This window comes from Sphaeramia orbicularis, chromosome 10 (genome assembly GCF_902148855.1).
Source record: "Sphaeramia orbicularis chromosome 10, fSphaOr1.1, whole genome shotgun sequence".
NCBI classification, from domain to species: Eukaryota; Metazoa; Chordata; class Actinopteri; order Kurtiformes; family Apogonidae; genus Sphaeramia; species Sphaeramia orbicularis.
The window spans coordinates 8943250-8959799 of NC_043966.1; the positions used below are offsets into that span (position 1 = coordinate 8943250).

Below are 16550 nucleotides of genomic sequence, written 5' to 3' on the forward strand. Positions count from 1 at the left end.
ATTTCTATAAAAAAAGCATAAATGTCTGCCAAGAACCTGACAGGTGACTGTTTACATGGCGTTAAATATGATGGGTATATGATTACAGCGCATTAAAGTTCACCGCAGACTCCAAAATGCCGTTCTCGGATGACATTTTCTCTCCATTTTCTCCGATATCGACTGTGTACCGACTGTCATGTCCATCGACGAAGCTGAAAAGCAAAACCACGCATTGAGTTCGATCCATTTAGACGGACACGCTGGTACAAATACATCTTGATTTATTTCACATACATTTTTTTTTTTTTTTTTTACTTTTACTTTTGAAGTTTTCACAATCTAAATGATTCAACAACAAAATGAGAAACTACCACAACAAAGTCCAAATTTCCTACTGGGGAAAATGATGCAAATGTCACTGTAGTAAAATTGACACATGTAATTTGCCAACCAGTAAAGGTACAGTTAAAGGAATAAAAATAGACAAAAATAGGACAAAAAGGTGGTTCATGTAGGTACTTTGACCAATACTGGGTCATCTTTATATTGATCCAAGAGTTACGTTAGATCCTGAACAGCATCTGAGACAGATTTTGTAAAAGCCTCAACTTTTTTTTTTTTTTTTATGAATAAATTCTTTTTTTCTATATTTTCATTGATAAATAATATATATATTTATAATATCTATAAGTCAATTAGGGGAATAGGGACAGATAATCATCCATAGAAGCCCTTCCTGAATCCATGGAAACGTCTGCAGATTGTTCCTGTTGAATGAACACCGGGTTATATCAATTTTGGCTAATGCATCCCATGAATATTGCTATGAATATTTTTTTTTTTTTCTGAATGAATATGTACATACATGTACATAATAAAGCATTAGGTACACATATGCAAAGTATTGAACATAGGAATTTATGGTCTGTTTCATTGATTTGTTCAGTGAATAAGCATGGCGCAAGACTAAACAAAGTAGGTTAATAGTTTAGATACAAATTGTTACTGTACATGGTTCAGGTGAGTCTGTAGATCCGACCCAAAACTTAAAGGTTCTTTTTTTTTTTTTTTTTTTGGGCATATAAATTTCAATTAATCATTTCCAAAGCTGATAATTGACACCTGTTCCATTTAGGTCCTTGGTGGCAACAGTTTTCAGTCCTCATCCGTGTCGAAAACAGTCGCCCGGTGGCAATTAATACGAGGATGTCCTGCAGTGCTTTTCCAAATCTGAAAACAGTATCCGAGCGTTAAGTTGAGATCCAGTGATGTAAGGAAATGCTCATCGAGTTATGATGCCCCACACCGTTTGATTAACTACTGCTTTTCCTGCAGCTGTGGGAAGTTCAGTAGTCCTGTTTGCAAAAAAATACACTGTACTTTGGGTTTTTCAAAATCCCGATTCTTGGATCTATAAAAGAAGTCACATCATTTTCATGTTGAAGCGACGGGGACCGGCTTGTCCCTCCGCCGAGTCAACGTTAGTGCCGTTAGACTTGGAGCGGGGCACGTATTCCACATCTATGTTGTTTTTATGTTTTCCTTTCCCTCTGCTCCAAACAAAAAGAAGGAGGAAACAAAACAAGACCACTCCCAGGAACGTGAAACAACCCATGGCGGTCGACACCAAAATAGTCTTTAGGTCCAAACCGAGGGTGACACTGGTCGTTGCATTGACAGTGGAGTTGCTGGGGTCTGTGTAGTACTGGGTCCTGTTTGCATACAGTGAACCTAGACTTTTTACCGCCAATGAGGTCATCAGGGTGTCATTCCCAGCAGTGTTGGATGCAAGGCAGAGGTACACCCCACTGTCTTGTACCTCCGCCGACTTGATCTCCAGCGTTCCGTTGTAATGGACGGTAACCCTTCCATGGCTCCTACTTGTCAGAACTCGTCTACGCGGGGACAACCATGACACAACGGGTCTCGGCGTCCCGTCGGCGCTGCAGCGCAACATAGCTTGCTGACCCTCATCTACGGTTATCGTTTGCGTTTTATTCTCTCGAATTTTTGGCTTTGTGCACGTCACATAATAGGACAGAAGCGTCTCCTTAAACTCCTTGAAAGGCCTTCCACGGATGCCTTCAGGTGTGCTGCACTCTGGCTGTGAATCGCCAAAGAAGATGGTGTGCCGTTTCTGTAAGATCCACATAAGACGGCAGTCGCACACTAAAGGGTTGTTGTCGATCAGAAGCACCTCGAGAGCCTCAGGAGACTGAAAGACGCCCTTCTCCAAAGTGTCGAGCCGATTGTGAGACACATTGAGGACCTTGAGCCCCCTCAGGCCCTGAAAGGCGTAGGGTTCGATCGCGGTGAGTTGAGCTCCGACCAGATGGAGCTCTCGCAGTCGAACCAGTTCCATGAGCATCCCACCTTCGATGTGCCGGATACGGTTGTAGGACAGGTTGAGGTGTGTCAGGTAGGGCAGATGCTTCAAAGCCTGGTAAGGGAAGGACGACAGGTTGGTGTTGGTGATGAACAGCGTGGTCAGGTTGAGGCCGTGCAGAGTGTTGGCCGGGATGTGGTCCAGCGAAGGCCAGTTATCAATTTCTAAATGTCGCAGTCGGAACAGCTTTTTGAAGGAGTAGGGGTGCAAAGTGCTGATGCTGAGGTATCGGAGGTGGAGGCTGACCAGGTTGTGCAGGTGGGACAGGGCCTCGGTGGGTACGACGGTCAGGTTACACCTTTCAAGAGTGAGTATCTCCAGGCTCAAAAGTCCACTGAACGCACGGTGAGAAATGTAAACCAGGTCGTTGTCTCCCACTTCCAGAAATTTTAGATTGTGCAAATCCTGAAACATATAATCCAGGAGGATGACAATCTTGTTGTCACTTATATCCAGTCGGGTCAGATTTGCTAGGCCCGCAAAGACGCCCAGCGGAATGAGCTTAATACGATTGCTCTTGAGACTGAGCGAGTGCATGTTAAACAGGGCGTTGAAGGCTCCGGGCTCAACGTAACTGATGATATTTCCACTGAGGTCAAGTTCCTCGAGCCCAGGAAAGTTAATAAAGTCATCTGGGTTGATCATTGTGAGCTTGTTCTTACTGAGGTCCAGGATTCTGGTCTCGGTCGGGATGCCGTCGGGGATGGTGGGCATCCGTTTGCGGTGACACACGACTGCCTTGCTCTGCGCCGAACACTCGCAGCGGGAGGGACATCCCAGCGCCGAACCTATGAAGACAGCCACGAGGGCCAGTCCCAGGAATGGTTGCCAGCATGAGACGACCGTGTGCAGCATGACTTTGCTCATACAGTCGACCATTCTGTCACGGCTCTGCAAAAGAGACAGAAAACAGAGAGAAAGAAGGACGTTAGTGAGGACAGGGGGGAGTAGGCTGTGAAAATTCACTCGTGTTTGATGGATAAAATGAACCACAGATGGTGTTTGAATTGGAGAAATGATTTTTTGTAAAATATTAAACACATGAGGAGGGTAAAATTCCAATAAAACACAAAAAAAACAACCAAATATCAACTAATAAATCACCAACTTATCAATTAAAATATGAGTTTTACAAGATATAAGACAAAAAATGTGCAGAAAATGCATTAAAGAAGTGATATTTAGCTTTAAATGGAATTATGCATTTTCAAACATTTCCCTGTGCTCTACATAAACTGTAAATGCTCTGCTTGGGTTTGAATTCTTCATTAATTCAACTCCACGGGTCCATCTTCAACCCTATTTCTGAGTAATGACACCAGAACGGTGGTTTTGAGCGCAGGCCCTGCAAATGCAAATGAGCCACTTTACGCCACACCCCCTCCAGGTTGTTGCCTGAGCTTCCTGTAATCAACTCGAAGTTTGAACATATTTTCAGTATGGACCACAACCGCTGCTACTGACCAACAATTATGGCGCAACATGATATTATGAATTGCGTACAAATAACACGCCACTTTTAATTGCCGTGTTATTTGTAGGCATTGTAAGCTTTCAGCGTGTATATTTACACCATGTAAAATAACACGCCGTTAGCACTAGTGCGATTATTGGTTAGGGTTAGCAATTAGCGCGATTAGTGGCTAGCGCATTGACACATTAACCCTTTCATGCATACTGGTCACTACAGTGGACAGCTATTCTACAGTTGTTCTACTGTTTATTCATGGGTTTTGTTGTTTTAGTTCCATATCAGGACTCTTATGCATCATCCAAAACGCTACAATAAACACAATTACTGTAACTTTGCTGTTCTTCATAAACCTGATCTGCACTAACATGTTTGAGTGTAAATCAATTGCTAATTCTTATTAGACTGTAATTAAACAATTTTTTTTTTTTTTTTTTTTGCATACCCTCCTGAGACCCAGCGATGCATTTTGTCCTCTGTAGGGGACAAAAGTTTGACAGTTTTACTTTAAAAAGGCTGTGCATTACAAAGGACATTCCATTAAAAAATCAATCAATCAATAAAAATAGTTTTAAAAATGTATGTGAAAAAACTGTTGCATGATGCAGTTTCCGATCAAGACAATTTTTTTTAATGTAAAAAAGCTAAAACTGTCCATTTCCTGGGTCTCAGGAGGATTTTATCTCCATGAAATGAGTAATAACTAATATTAGAGTATGATCAAATGTGAGAAAACAGCAATTTAGCAATTAGCGGCATTAAAAATGCTTTTATGTCATAGTTTTCACACAGTTTATCACTTTCTGATGATGAGTTTTAAATAAATGTTTCTTTGCTTCAAAACTTAAATGCATGGTGTCCAGCTGAGTGGACATTTTGTAATTCCATGAAAAATACATTCATTTAAAAAAAAAAAAAAAAAATCAATCGCATTGTTTTTTTCATGCATAAAGCGGAACAAAAATACTCAAGAAAAAAATATTGACTAAGGTTCTCATAATTCGCGCATGAAAGGGTTAAATAACACGTGAAAGGATGAAAATACGTACGTATAGTATACCAAATGCAATAAACTGACGTCACATACAACACGATTTCATGAGATCAGTCTGTATGACACTCGGAGAAATGTTTGTCGGAAGTCTTGACCTTATATGTGCAAATGTTGTGACGTAACTAGTTATAAAATGTAACAAATTAAGATGGAATTCAAACAGGTTGTAGAAATCCACTTGATTTTTGCCGGAATGAATATAAAGATATTTTTGCAGCACCTGGAGGGTTCAAATCCAAACTGTATGAACTATCAGGGTCCAAATACACAAATAAATGAACCAAAGACTAATAAAAGTAGGTTTAGCCAAATATGAGCCCTTTAAATGAACATCTGCAAAACTGTAATTTGCCAATCACATCTTAAAACAGGAAAATCCTTCTGAAATCCTCCTAAAGCAGGTATTATTTATGAAACAACATGTGCTATATACAGAGGTGGGTAGAGTAGCCAAAAATTACACTCAAGTAAAAGTACTGTTACTTTAGAAACATATCACTCAAGTACAAGTAAAAAGTAGTCCTCTAAATAATTACTCAAGTAAAAGTAAAAAAGTACTTAATGAAAAATTGACTAACATCAGGAGTAACATCCTATTTATTGTTCTTTTAAATTCAACAATTAACGAATGAAATGTTAAAATAAAATATAGAAAAAATATATGGGAACATTACAGCTAGTTACAAATACCTCACAATAATCATTGTTGGTTCCATCGCTTTAATATTTCTAGTCTGTTCTTATGGAGGCAGATACTGTGCATGGTTTTCTATTTATTTTTACGAGTTAGCCTAGATATCTTTATTACCTCCGCCAAGGAGGTTATGTTTTTGCCAGGGTTTGTCTGTCTGTCTGTCCGTTAGTGTGCAACATAACTCAAAAAGTTATGGACAGATTTTGATGAAATTTTCAGGGTTTGTTGGAAATGGGATAAGGAAGAAATGATTAAATTTTGGTGGTGATCGGGGGGGGGGGGGGGCCCACGGGGGGGGGGGGGGGGGGGGGGGGGCAGACCAGAAAATTTCATCAAAATCTGTCCATAACTTTTTGACTTATGTTGCACACTAATGGACAGACAAACAGACAGACAGACAAACAGACAGACAGACAAACAAACCCTGGCAAAAACATAACCTCCTTGGTGTGGGGGGCCCACGGGGAGGCACTGATCAGCCTTGGCGGAGGTCTGCGCTCTCTGAGTGCTTCTAGTTAAACATATCTTCCCCTTCTGTCAAATTTCTTTAACTCATGTGAGCCTTGTGAGTTTTTGGCGGAAATCTTTCTAACAAAACAAAGCAAATGGTTTGTGCGTTAACAAATGACCAAAAATAAAAGTAACAAGTAGAAAGTGCACCATTGTAATGGAGTAGAAGTAGCATTTCTTCATCATGAATATACTCGAGTAAAAGTAAAAAGCATGTCGTATTAAAAGTACTCATAAAAGTACAATTTATGTAATAAGTTACTTAAGTAAGTGTAACGGAGTAAATGTAATGCATTACTACCCACCTCTGGCTATATATATATATATATATATATATATATATATATATATATATATATATATATTCACTCGAAAACTCACGGCTTGGACCTTGTTACTTATTGTCATTGTTTTATCCCACGCAGTAATTTAAGCAGCTTCAGGTTCTGGCTCTGGATGTAGTCTGATTACTTCCCTCTTTTTAATTAAAAGTTCTTATTCTTTTGTTACTTTTTCCACATTTCACTGAGGTTTTTATTTCCCTTTTAATCCATGTGATGCCGGTCGAGCCACAGCAGCTCTGACTGAAAGGCTTCCCTGGTGAGTGTCGGTGCATTTATCTTGATTTGCAGCAAAATCAAATGAACCTCCAAATGAAAACAGAAAATCTGAAGCTCATACGGAGTTCATTAAATTTTGTGACAAAGCCAGAAAAATAACAGATTATATTAAAATTTGTGCGTATAAATGCACATTTTAAACTGGAAGATGAAGCTGGTTTTTTACCTGATTTTGCATCTCTATTTGTTATATGCATGTAGTTGTATTTACTACTGTATCGCTCAGTTCATCTTTTTATCCTATCTCCTGGAATAAACAACGTCAAAAAGGTTCATGCCGCACGATGAAACGAAGCAATGAGGAAAAAACAGATGCAGTTTAAGCGTGACTAAATTAGATAAACCAGAAAAAAAAAAAAAAAACAGCAAAAAGGGTACAGAAAGGTCTCATACTGAACATATTGCTCATAATAAAAATCTTACTGGGCTGCAAATGTGCACAAAGGTGTGGTAATAAACTGCTTTTGTTCCATTTGACACATAAACAGATTAGAAATAATTATATTTTTTTGCACACGTGAATCACAGTTATATCCTCGAACGCAGCCTCTGCAGAAATTTCCATTAAAACAGGACCTGTGTGAAATCCATTTATGCATGCTGCTGTTTGTCTATAGGTCCTCTCTTATATATCACATAAGCCCATGGAGATGAGCCGGTATGTGAAGTGAAAGCACTGCACGCCACAAACAGACTGGGTGACAGGTTGCAAAGATCGCAAACCATCCCTGCCTCATTTGGTGTGTCATGGGCTGTGCTAAAATTAAACGACGAGAGGAATAATCTGAATTTCTCCCCAGGCTTTTAATATGCCAGCAGATTATGGGAGGAAGATAATATGACGGCAAACCCATGGAAAGAGAAGCATTATGTAAACCTAAGACAAACAAAAAAAAAAAAAAACACACACATATGATAAACAGCAGTTGTGATTTTAATCCGCAGACGGTTCACATGTAGTAACTGTACATACAGTGTTGCTCAGGGTTTTGTGTATTTACCGTTCAGATTCGTAAACACCGTTTTTAGGCACCACGTTGATGTTGTTTCCATAAACCAAACACACCCACAGGCAAAGGCTTAAATGAGTCATTAAATATTTCCATTAGGTTCTGTTAGATCCAGATGGTGGTGCACTGATTTAATCCATTAGCTCGTGTGTCAGTGTTTGAATATTTGAAATACAGTGGTTTCTATGTATGTTTAACCCTGGAAAACCTGAACCAGAAAATTCTAGTTCTTTGAAACTGGAGCCTTTTTTGGTCCTTCTGAACAACCCTCCAAATTTTTTTTCAAATATCAATTTCCATGTATGCGTTTCAGTTTTGTATCATATTTGATACATTGGGTCTCAACGCACAAATGTTATTTTTGAACAAACAAAAATATAATATACCACAAACATGTCTAACAAATTGGTAATTCCTTCCTCATTAACCCTATAACACCAAACATATATTTGATTCATGAGTTTTGAAGCCCTCTACATGATCAGTGTGATATTTTTTTTGTCTTGAAAAACCTGATGTATACAATTAGATACATGTAATACACAGATAATCCACCAGGGGGAGGAATTTGTTCACCAGAGGCCTTTCAAGTGACACAACAAGACTGTCATTAATGAGGAAGGAGGCAGAACTTTGCCAATTTTGAAAAGGAATTACCAATTTGTTAGACAGGTTTGTGTAAAATTATGTTTTTGTTTGTTCAAAAATCATAATATTTGAGCATTGAGACCTGATGTATCAAATATGATACAAAATTGGAACCCAAACATGGAAATTGATATTTGAAAAAAAAAACAAAACATACATACAAGGTGGGGAAGCAAAATTTACAATGAACATTTAGTTGTTTTTTCTCAGCAGGCACTACGTCAATTGTTTTGAAACCAAACATATATTGATGTCATAATCATACCTAACACTATTATCCATACCTTTTCAGAAACTTTTGCCCATATGAGTAATCAGGAAAGCAAACGTCAAAGAGTGTGTGATTTGCTGAATGCACTCGTCACACCAAAGGAGATTTCAAAAATAGTTGGAGTGTCCATAAAGACTGTTTATAATGGAAAGAAGAGAATGACTATGAGCAAAACTATTACCAGAAAGTCTGGAAGTGGAGGAAACAGCAAAAAACGTACCAAAGCTTTTATTAAAGCTCTCAAATCCAAAATCCTAAAGGATCCAACCGAATCCATGAGAAAAATGGCAATTGAACTTGAGGTAGACAACAAGAGCGTTAGAAATGTAGTAAAATATGATTTGAAGATTTAAATTCTCATGATTTTCAATAAACTAACTGGTCATACACTGTCTTTCAATCCCTACCTCAACATATTGTAAATTTTGCTTCCCCACCCTGTATGTATATGTATGTGTGTATATATATATATATATATATATATATATATATGTATGTATTTGGGTTCTTCAGAAGGACCAGTAAAGGCTCCAGTTTCAAAGAACTGGAATTTTCTGTCAATAATTTAATGGTTCAGGCTTTACAGGGTTAAAGACAGTCTCGTAGTGTCACTGGAAAGGCCTCTGGTGAGCGAATTCCTTCCTCCTGGTGGATTATCTGTGTATTGCATGTATCTAATTTTATTTATTTAGTTTATTTATTTATTTATTTCGAACATTCTAAGAAACAAAATAAAACCGAACAAAGCAAAATAAGACAAAACAAAATAAAATTTAAATGAACGGAATCTATCTTCAAGTACGTGCAAATGTGAATTTTGCATCGTCGAAAAGTAGTAGGAAGAAGTATAAACGTCTAATCGTATACATCAGGTTTTTCAAGAAAAAAAAAAAAATCACACTGATCATGTATAGGGCTTCAAAACCCATGTATCAAATATGATACGTTTGGCGTTATAGGGTTAATGTTTAATGTTTAAAAGGATAAAGACGATAATTTTCACTTGTTCCATTGGAAGATTTTTTGCTTGAATTAAGCTAAAAATATCTGCCAATGGAATAAGGGAAAATGATCTTGGTAAGATTTCTTGAAGATTTTCAAGATCTATTGTCTAAAAATAAGTTCTTATATCTCGCTGAAAAGTTACCCTTTAGGTGATTATGCTTTATTTTAAGTGGGATGAGATATTTGGACTAGAAATGAGGAAAAATACACTTTCGATTTTTTGCAGCGGATCTAATCTTACCATCGTCTCAAAACTTCGTCGCTAAAGTCAGCGGATGTGTGGATGTCGCCATATGGTGGACTCGCCACTGCTGCAGACTTCCAGTGCTTTGTCAAATGTGTGTAAGCCTGTTAAAGTGTTCAACAGCTTTCTAATAGATTCTACATGTAAAGCTAAATCCCTCCTCGCTAATTTAAAAGTGGTATGTTTCTCTTTTATGCTCGTCATTGGTGTTCGATATGCTAATTAGCAGAGGTTGGCTTCGTAGTGAGCTTTTATTGCAGCTGTTGTTTCGAGGTGCGGTCGGTATGTACAGCCGACGCAAGTGGTTTCTGCGTGAGCTGTCAGTGGGGATTATTCTCCCACAATGCACTTCACAAAGGAAATAAAGGGGTTGCTCACAGCTGGAAAAAGAGATCATGAAAAACAGTCGGTGTATACATAAATACTGACACAGCCAGAAAAGATTGAACCTGTTATCTATTCTTGTTCAGCACCAATGTAGCGATTCTAAAATACTCCATTTCAAGTAAATCCTGCATGAAATAACTACTCATAAGTACAGGTTAATGATAAGTATTTGCAGCCAAACTGGTATAGTATGTGACGTTATTATAGTATTAACCCTTAGATGCATAAGTGGGTCAAAAATGACTGTTAAGGTTGTTTTCTTGCAATATCTTAGTAATGAAAAGTTGGTTATTATTTTATATTCCAGGTAATCTGCAAAAAACATGTTATTGACACTACAGCATTTCAATTTTTACCGTAACCTTGAAAGATTTTATGTAATTGTAGTTTTTGTTTTACTACCACATGCTTCCATAGGTGAGTTAAATTGATCGGCATTTATTTTCATTGAAATTTCATCTGAACCTTTGATTCATTCGACAGCAAAACCAAAAGACTCACTCACAAAATGGGTGTTGAGATTGTTCTATTGTGTTTATATATTAAATATAATATTTTATGTTCAAACTATTTTTATTACACATTGACTTATCCAGAAAAGCATAATACAGTCATCTTTTTTTTTTATATATATATACAGGGTGGGGAAGCAAAACTTACAATATTTTGAGGCAGGGATTGAAAGACAGTGTATGATCAATTAGTTTATTGAAAGTCATGAGAATTTATTTGCCACAAGAAAATTGACATAATAGAAAATGTTTTTATTCTATGTGTTTTTCTCCTTTCTCAATAACTGCCTTCACACGCTTCCTGAAACTTGCGCAAGTGTTCCTCAAATATTGGGGTGACAACTTCTCCCATTCTTCTTTAATAGTATCTTCCAGACTTTCTCGTAATAGTTTTGCTCATAGTCATTCTCTTCTTTCCATTATAAACAGTCTTTATGGACACTCCAACTATTTGTGAAATCTCCTTTGGTGTGACGAGTGCATTCAGCAAATCACACACTCTTTGACGTTTGCTTTCCTGATTACTCATATGGGCAAAAGTTTCTGAAAAGGTATGGATAATAGTGTTAGGTATGATTATGACATCAAGATATGTTTGGTTTCAAAACAGTTGACTTAGTGACTGCTGAGAAAAAACAACTAAATAATAATAATAATAATAATAATGATAATAATAATGATAATAATAATAACTTTATTTATATAGCACATTTTAAAACTAAGTTTACAAAGTGCTTTGACAAACAAATAAAGGGCACAACAGCAGGATACAAGATGTAAATAAAAACACTAAAATAGAAGCAACATAAATGTTCACTGTAAATTTTGCTTCCCCACCCTGTAAATATATATATATATATATATATATATATATATATATATATATATATATATATACCCAAACCCATGAATATTCCCATCCTGTTTCACTGTAAAAAAAAAAAAAAAAAAAAAAGATGATAATTAACCCTCTGGTATCCCATCCACCAAGGCCCTTACTAAGCACCAAGTGTGCCTTTTTCGCACACTTGTGAAATAATGTCAAAACATTTTCATACAGTTTGTTTTTAATTTTTTTACACTTTTTTCTATTTCATCAACTTGAGCCGTAAATAAAAATACCAAATACTCAATAACTGTCACATTTTTTAACCCTTTAAATGTCGTGTTTGTAATGTAAACAAACCATTTTTTTTGGATGCAAAAAACACAACAAAAAAAATTTCAATATACTACATAAAAAGTGGATCACATATTATTTGATTTTTTCATCCTGGCATATGTCAGTGATTAACTCCAATATCGGTTAATTTGCATTATTATTTTTGGCGCTACGTCAAATGTTCAAAAACACTAGCATCTGTCACCAAGTGTGCGTAAAATGCACACCAATAAATCAAACTATTAAATATTATATATTGATTTATTTTTCTGCTCTAATTTGATTTTATTTTTGTAAATCAAGGTCAGCCCTAATCATACATATCAAATGGAAGAAATTGTCCGTTTTAGGCACACTTGGGAGACAGATGCTAGTCTTGTAATTTTCATTTGTTTACAATTTGCAAAATTTTGTTGGTGGCCAGAATTTTAAAGATCATGCAAAAATGAACAACTTTTGAATTCTAACCTTATTTAAATTGTGAAAAATAATATGAAGTTTTTTAAAACGAAGTGCAAAGTGTGCCTAAAAGGTGCACGCAGATACCGGAGGGTTATCAATAATAATAGATAAATAATATTAAATACAGTATTTACGTTGATTTCCAAATTTTCAAAATATTAAAAATGTAAAACAAAAAAAAAAAAAAGAAAAAGAAAACATACCTGAAACATGAAATTATTCTTTCGTGGACCAAAATATGATCCCAATGATTATGTTTAACATGACAAAATGACAAAAGTGGCATAAAAACACACTGATTTTAACACTTTTATTCAATTTATGGAACAGTGGAGGGTCAAGACCAAGGTTATAATAGTTATGGATTTTTCATTATTTAGTTTTGACTTTTTTTTTCTAATTCAGTTAGTTTTAATTAGTTTTTAGAGCAGGTTTGCTATTTTTTTTATTAGTTTAAATTTTTTTCTAAATGTTTAATTTTTCATATCTATTATCTTTCTCGCCGTTGTATTCAAAGGAAAACCCAAACAAGACTATAATGCTTTCTCCCAATTTTAGTCTCCATGTTTCCAGGTAGAGTGGGGATGAGAAGACGACTGTAAATGACAAGTGACGAGAAGTGACAGGATGTGAAGTTCCTTAAAATACTTCAAAATCGATTTCGTATCAATCTGACATTGACAAAGACGAAAACGAAGGGAATTTTATCCATATTTTTTTATACGTTTTAGGTTTGTAAGCACACAATACACTTTCAGTCAGTTATTGTTTTTTTCTTTTAATTATAGTTTTTATTTATTTCAGTTAACAAAAATGTTTTTTAATGCTAGTTTTCGTCACTTCGTTAGTTTTCGTGAACAATAATAACCTTGGTCCTGACACTTGTGCATCATAGGTTTACTAGTGTTGTTCCAGTGTGTTACTGTTGTTTCTGCTGATACTTTACACTTAGTTTTATCTACAGACACCAGTCCAATCTGACAACTCTGAGGTAAAAAAAAAAAAAAAGAAGAAAAAAACAGGCTTCTTCTCTCATATTTAATTTTTGGTGAGATGTGGGAGGATTTAGACATTTACTGAAATCACTACTTGGTGGAGCCAATAATACCTTAGACGTCTGAAACGTGGAATATGAGCCGACTACAACCTGTTTTATGTGAGAAGGAGCGCTGCTTTAATCCTTAATAATGTGGTGTATTTTAACAGCTTGTTATATTTGCCGCTGCATAAAGTCTTCATCTTAAAACCGTCGACTAAAGGGAGAAAAAAGTACAATATTTGGCTCTGAGACGGAGAAAGAGAATAAAATACTGTAGGAAACTACCACAAAGTACATTTGTTGTATTTTTGGTAAAGTTCTTCTAAGACTGTTTATGTTTGATGAAATGTGTTTATTTACATAGTTATGAAGGATAAACAAAAGAGGTCTGGAGTCTTTATAATCAGTATTTATACGTGTATCTGTACTGGTATTGCATCTGGAGCCGCCGTCAACCAAAAGCATCAACTAATCGAAAATATTTAATAACTGATGAACCGCTAATCCTATCAATACATGTAAATAATTCAGGTAAAATGCAGGTTTGGATGTTCACAGACTCCATAGTGAACCATCATCTTCTGCAGCATTGATTTATCAATAAAACCCATGGAGTTGGATCAATGACAGTGGATGGACACTGGGTTCATGTTCACTTATTGATATCGTTGCTGAAAAAGTCACTTTTTCTTCAGTTTTCTCTGTCTTTGATATAATAATTCTAAACTTTAATATGAGCTTTGATGAACATCTACATGATAATAAACTGAAAATAGGAAAACTAATGATTTACACTAAAAAAAAACACAAAATATTGAGGATAATATTACCATAAATGGTGATAAATTACTTAAGAATGGTTAAATAGAGAGAGAAAAAAACATTTTTTTTGAAAGTACCAAAAAAGTAGCGTTGGGTCTTTATGGGTGAAAATCTGAATAATCAGTAAGTTAAATAAAGAAAAACACCTGAGTGTCTTTGAAATATGCAAAATGCAGAGGATTACATTATAATAAATGATGGTAAATCACTAAAGAAAAGTTAACCCTTTCATGCATGAATTGTGAGAACCTTAGTGAAGATTTTTTTCTTCAGTGTTTTTATTCCTCCTTAGGCATGAAAAAAAACAATGCAATCAATTTTTTTTTTTCCCATGGAGTTACAAAAATTTCCATGCATTTAATTTTTGAAGTAAAGAAACGTGTTTAAAACCCAATATTAGAAAGCGATATGAAAACAATGAAATAAAAAACATGTTTAATGCTGCTAATCTGATGTCTTCTCACATTTTAACATATTCTAATGCTAGTAATGACTCACTTCATGGAGATAATATGCAAAAAGAAAAACCCTTCTTGTCTAACAAATAACAATTGATTTACACTTAAACATGTTAGTGCAGATCAGGTTTATCAAGAACAGCAAAGGTACAGTAATGGGATGAATGTCAGTGTACGGGATGGTGCATAAGTGTCCACTGTGTTAGCTGATATGGAACTAAAACATCAAAACCCATGAATATACAAGAGAACAGCTGGAGAACAACTGTCCACTGGAGTGACCTATGCATGAAAGGGTTAAATGAAGAGAAAATTCATTTTGAAGTTGCCACAAAAATAGTTCTAGGTCTATAATGGTTAAATAGAACTAAAGTAGGATTTATCATCTATACCATATACATATTATCCTACGTTTATGTCCGTTTCCAAATTAATTTTTCTCTCTTTTTAACCTTTAAGTGGTTTATCACCATTTATTATAGTAATATCCTCTTCTATTTTTGCACTTTTTCAGTAAAAATCTGGTATTTTCCTTGATTTGATTCATTGATCATGTACTTGAATCATCATGCTGAGATTACATTTAAGGGTTATTATATCAAAAAACAGAGAACACTTATGGAAAAGTGACTTTTTTAGTAAAATATATCATTAACTGAACATAAACCCAGTGTTTCCATCCACTGTTATTGATCCAACTCCATGGGTTTTACTGGTGAATTAATGTTATAGATGATGACGGTGTTTCCACGGTAACTACAGAGCCTCTGAACATCCAAATGGGTCATATCTGATGACCATGAAAAGATGACAAACTGTATTTTACACCAATTATTTACATGTATTGATAGGATTAGTGGTTGAAAAGTTATTAAACATTTTATATAAGTAGATCATTTTGGTCACCAGTGACTGTTGGGTCTTTATGGGTTCAGAACATAAAGGAAACTAGCCTGGGTGATGCTATGTAAAATGTCAATTCATTGTTGCATCAATCATTTATTTAATTATTAATTCTTTAACCGATAAAGACCCGGTGTTACTTTTGTGTCAGTTCCCAAATCAAACAAATTTAACCTTTCTCAAGTGATTTATCATGATTTATTATTATATAATCCTCTCTATTTTTGCACATTTTTTCATTTTATGTATTTTCCTGTATTTAATTCACCGATCATGTCGATGTTCATAAAAGCTCAGCTTAAAGTTGAGGGTTATTAGATCAGAAACAGAGAAAACTGAAGAAAAAGTGATGTTTTCAGTTAAATCTATTATTAATTGAACATAAACCCAGTGTTTCCATTCACTATTATCGATCCAACTCCATGGGTTTTATTGATGAATCAATGTTGTAGAAGATGACGGTGTTTCCACGGTAACTATGGAACCTCTGAATGTCCAAATGGGTCATATGTGATGACCATGAAAAGATGAAAAACTGTATTTTATGCCAATTATTTACATGTATTGATTGGATTAATAGATCAACAGGTATTAAACAGTTTAGATCAGTAGATGCTTTTGGTCGGCGGTGGCTGTTTGGATCTTTATGGGTTAATGTAAATTAAAAAAAAAAAAAAAAGCGAAAACGTTTACTTTCCCGAGTCTCAGGAGGATTTACAGGATATTTACACACACACACACACACACACACACACACACACACACAGTCCAAATGAAGTTCAGCACCATATGATGTGATGCTTTCCTTGGAGGGTGTCTAATCAGTGTAATGATTGGATGTATTTATAACAGTGTCTCATCAGAGTATGAGTGAGCCGTCATGTGACCTCCTCACCTCGGCCTAATGCGA

At 35.6% G+C, this 16550-nt stretch overlaps 1 protein-coding gene across 2 annotated transcripts in view; it reads right to left on the reverse strand.

The window, feature by feature from the left end:
- Positions 1-246: 246 nt before the first annotated feature.
- Positions 247-16550, reverse strand: part of lingo2 (leucine rich repeat and Ig domain containing 2) — a 908701-nt gene continuing 892397 nt past the window's right edge. For both annotated transcript variants that reach the window (XM_030145716.1, XM_030145715.1), the window contains one exon: positions 247-3259. In XM_030145716.1, coding sequence (XP_030001576.1) covers positions 1406-3247 — 1842 coding nt within the window. In that variant the 5' untranslated portion in view covers positions 3248-3259 and the 3' untranslated portion in view covers positions 247-1405. The remainder of the gene's footprint in view (positions 3260-16550) is intronic.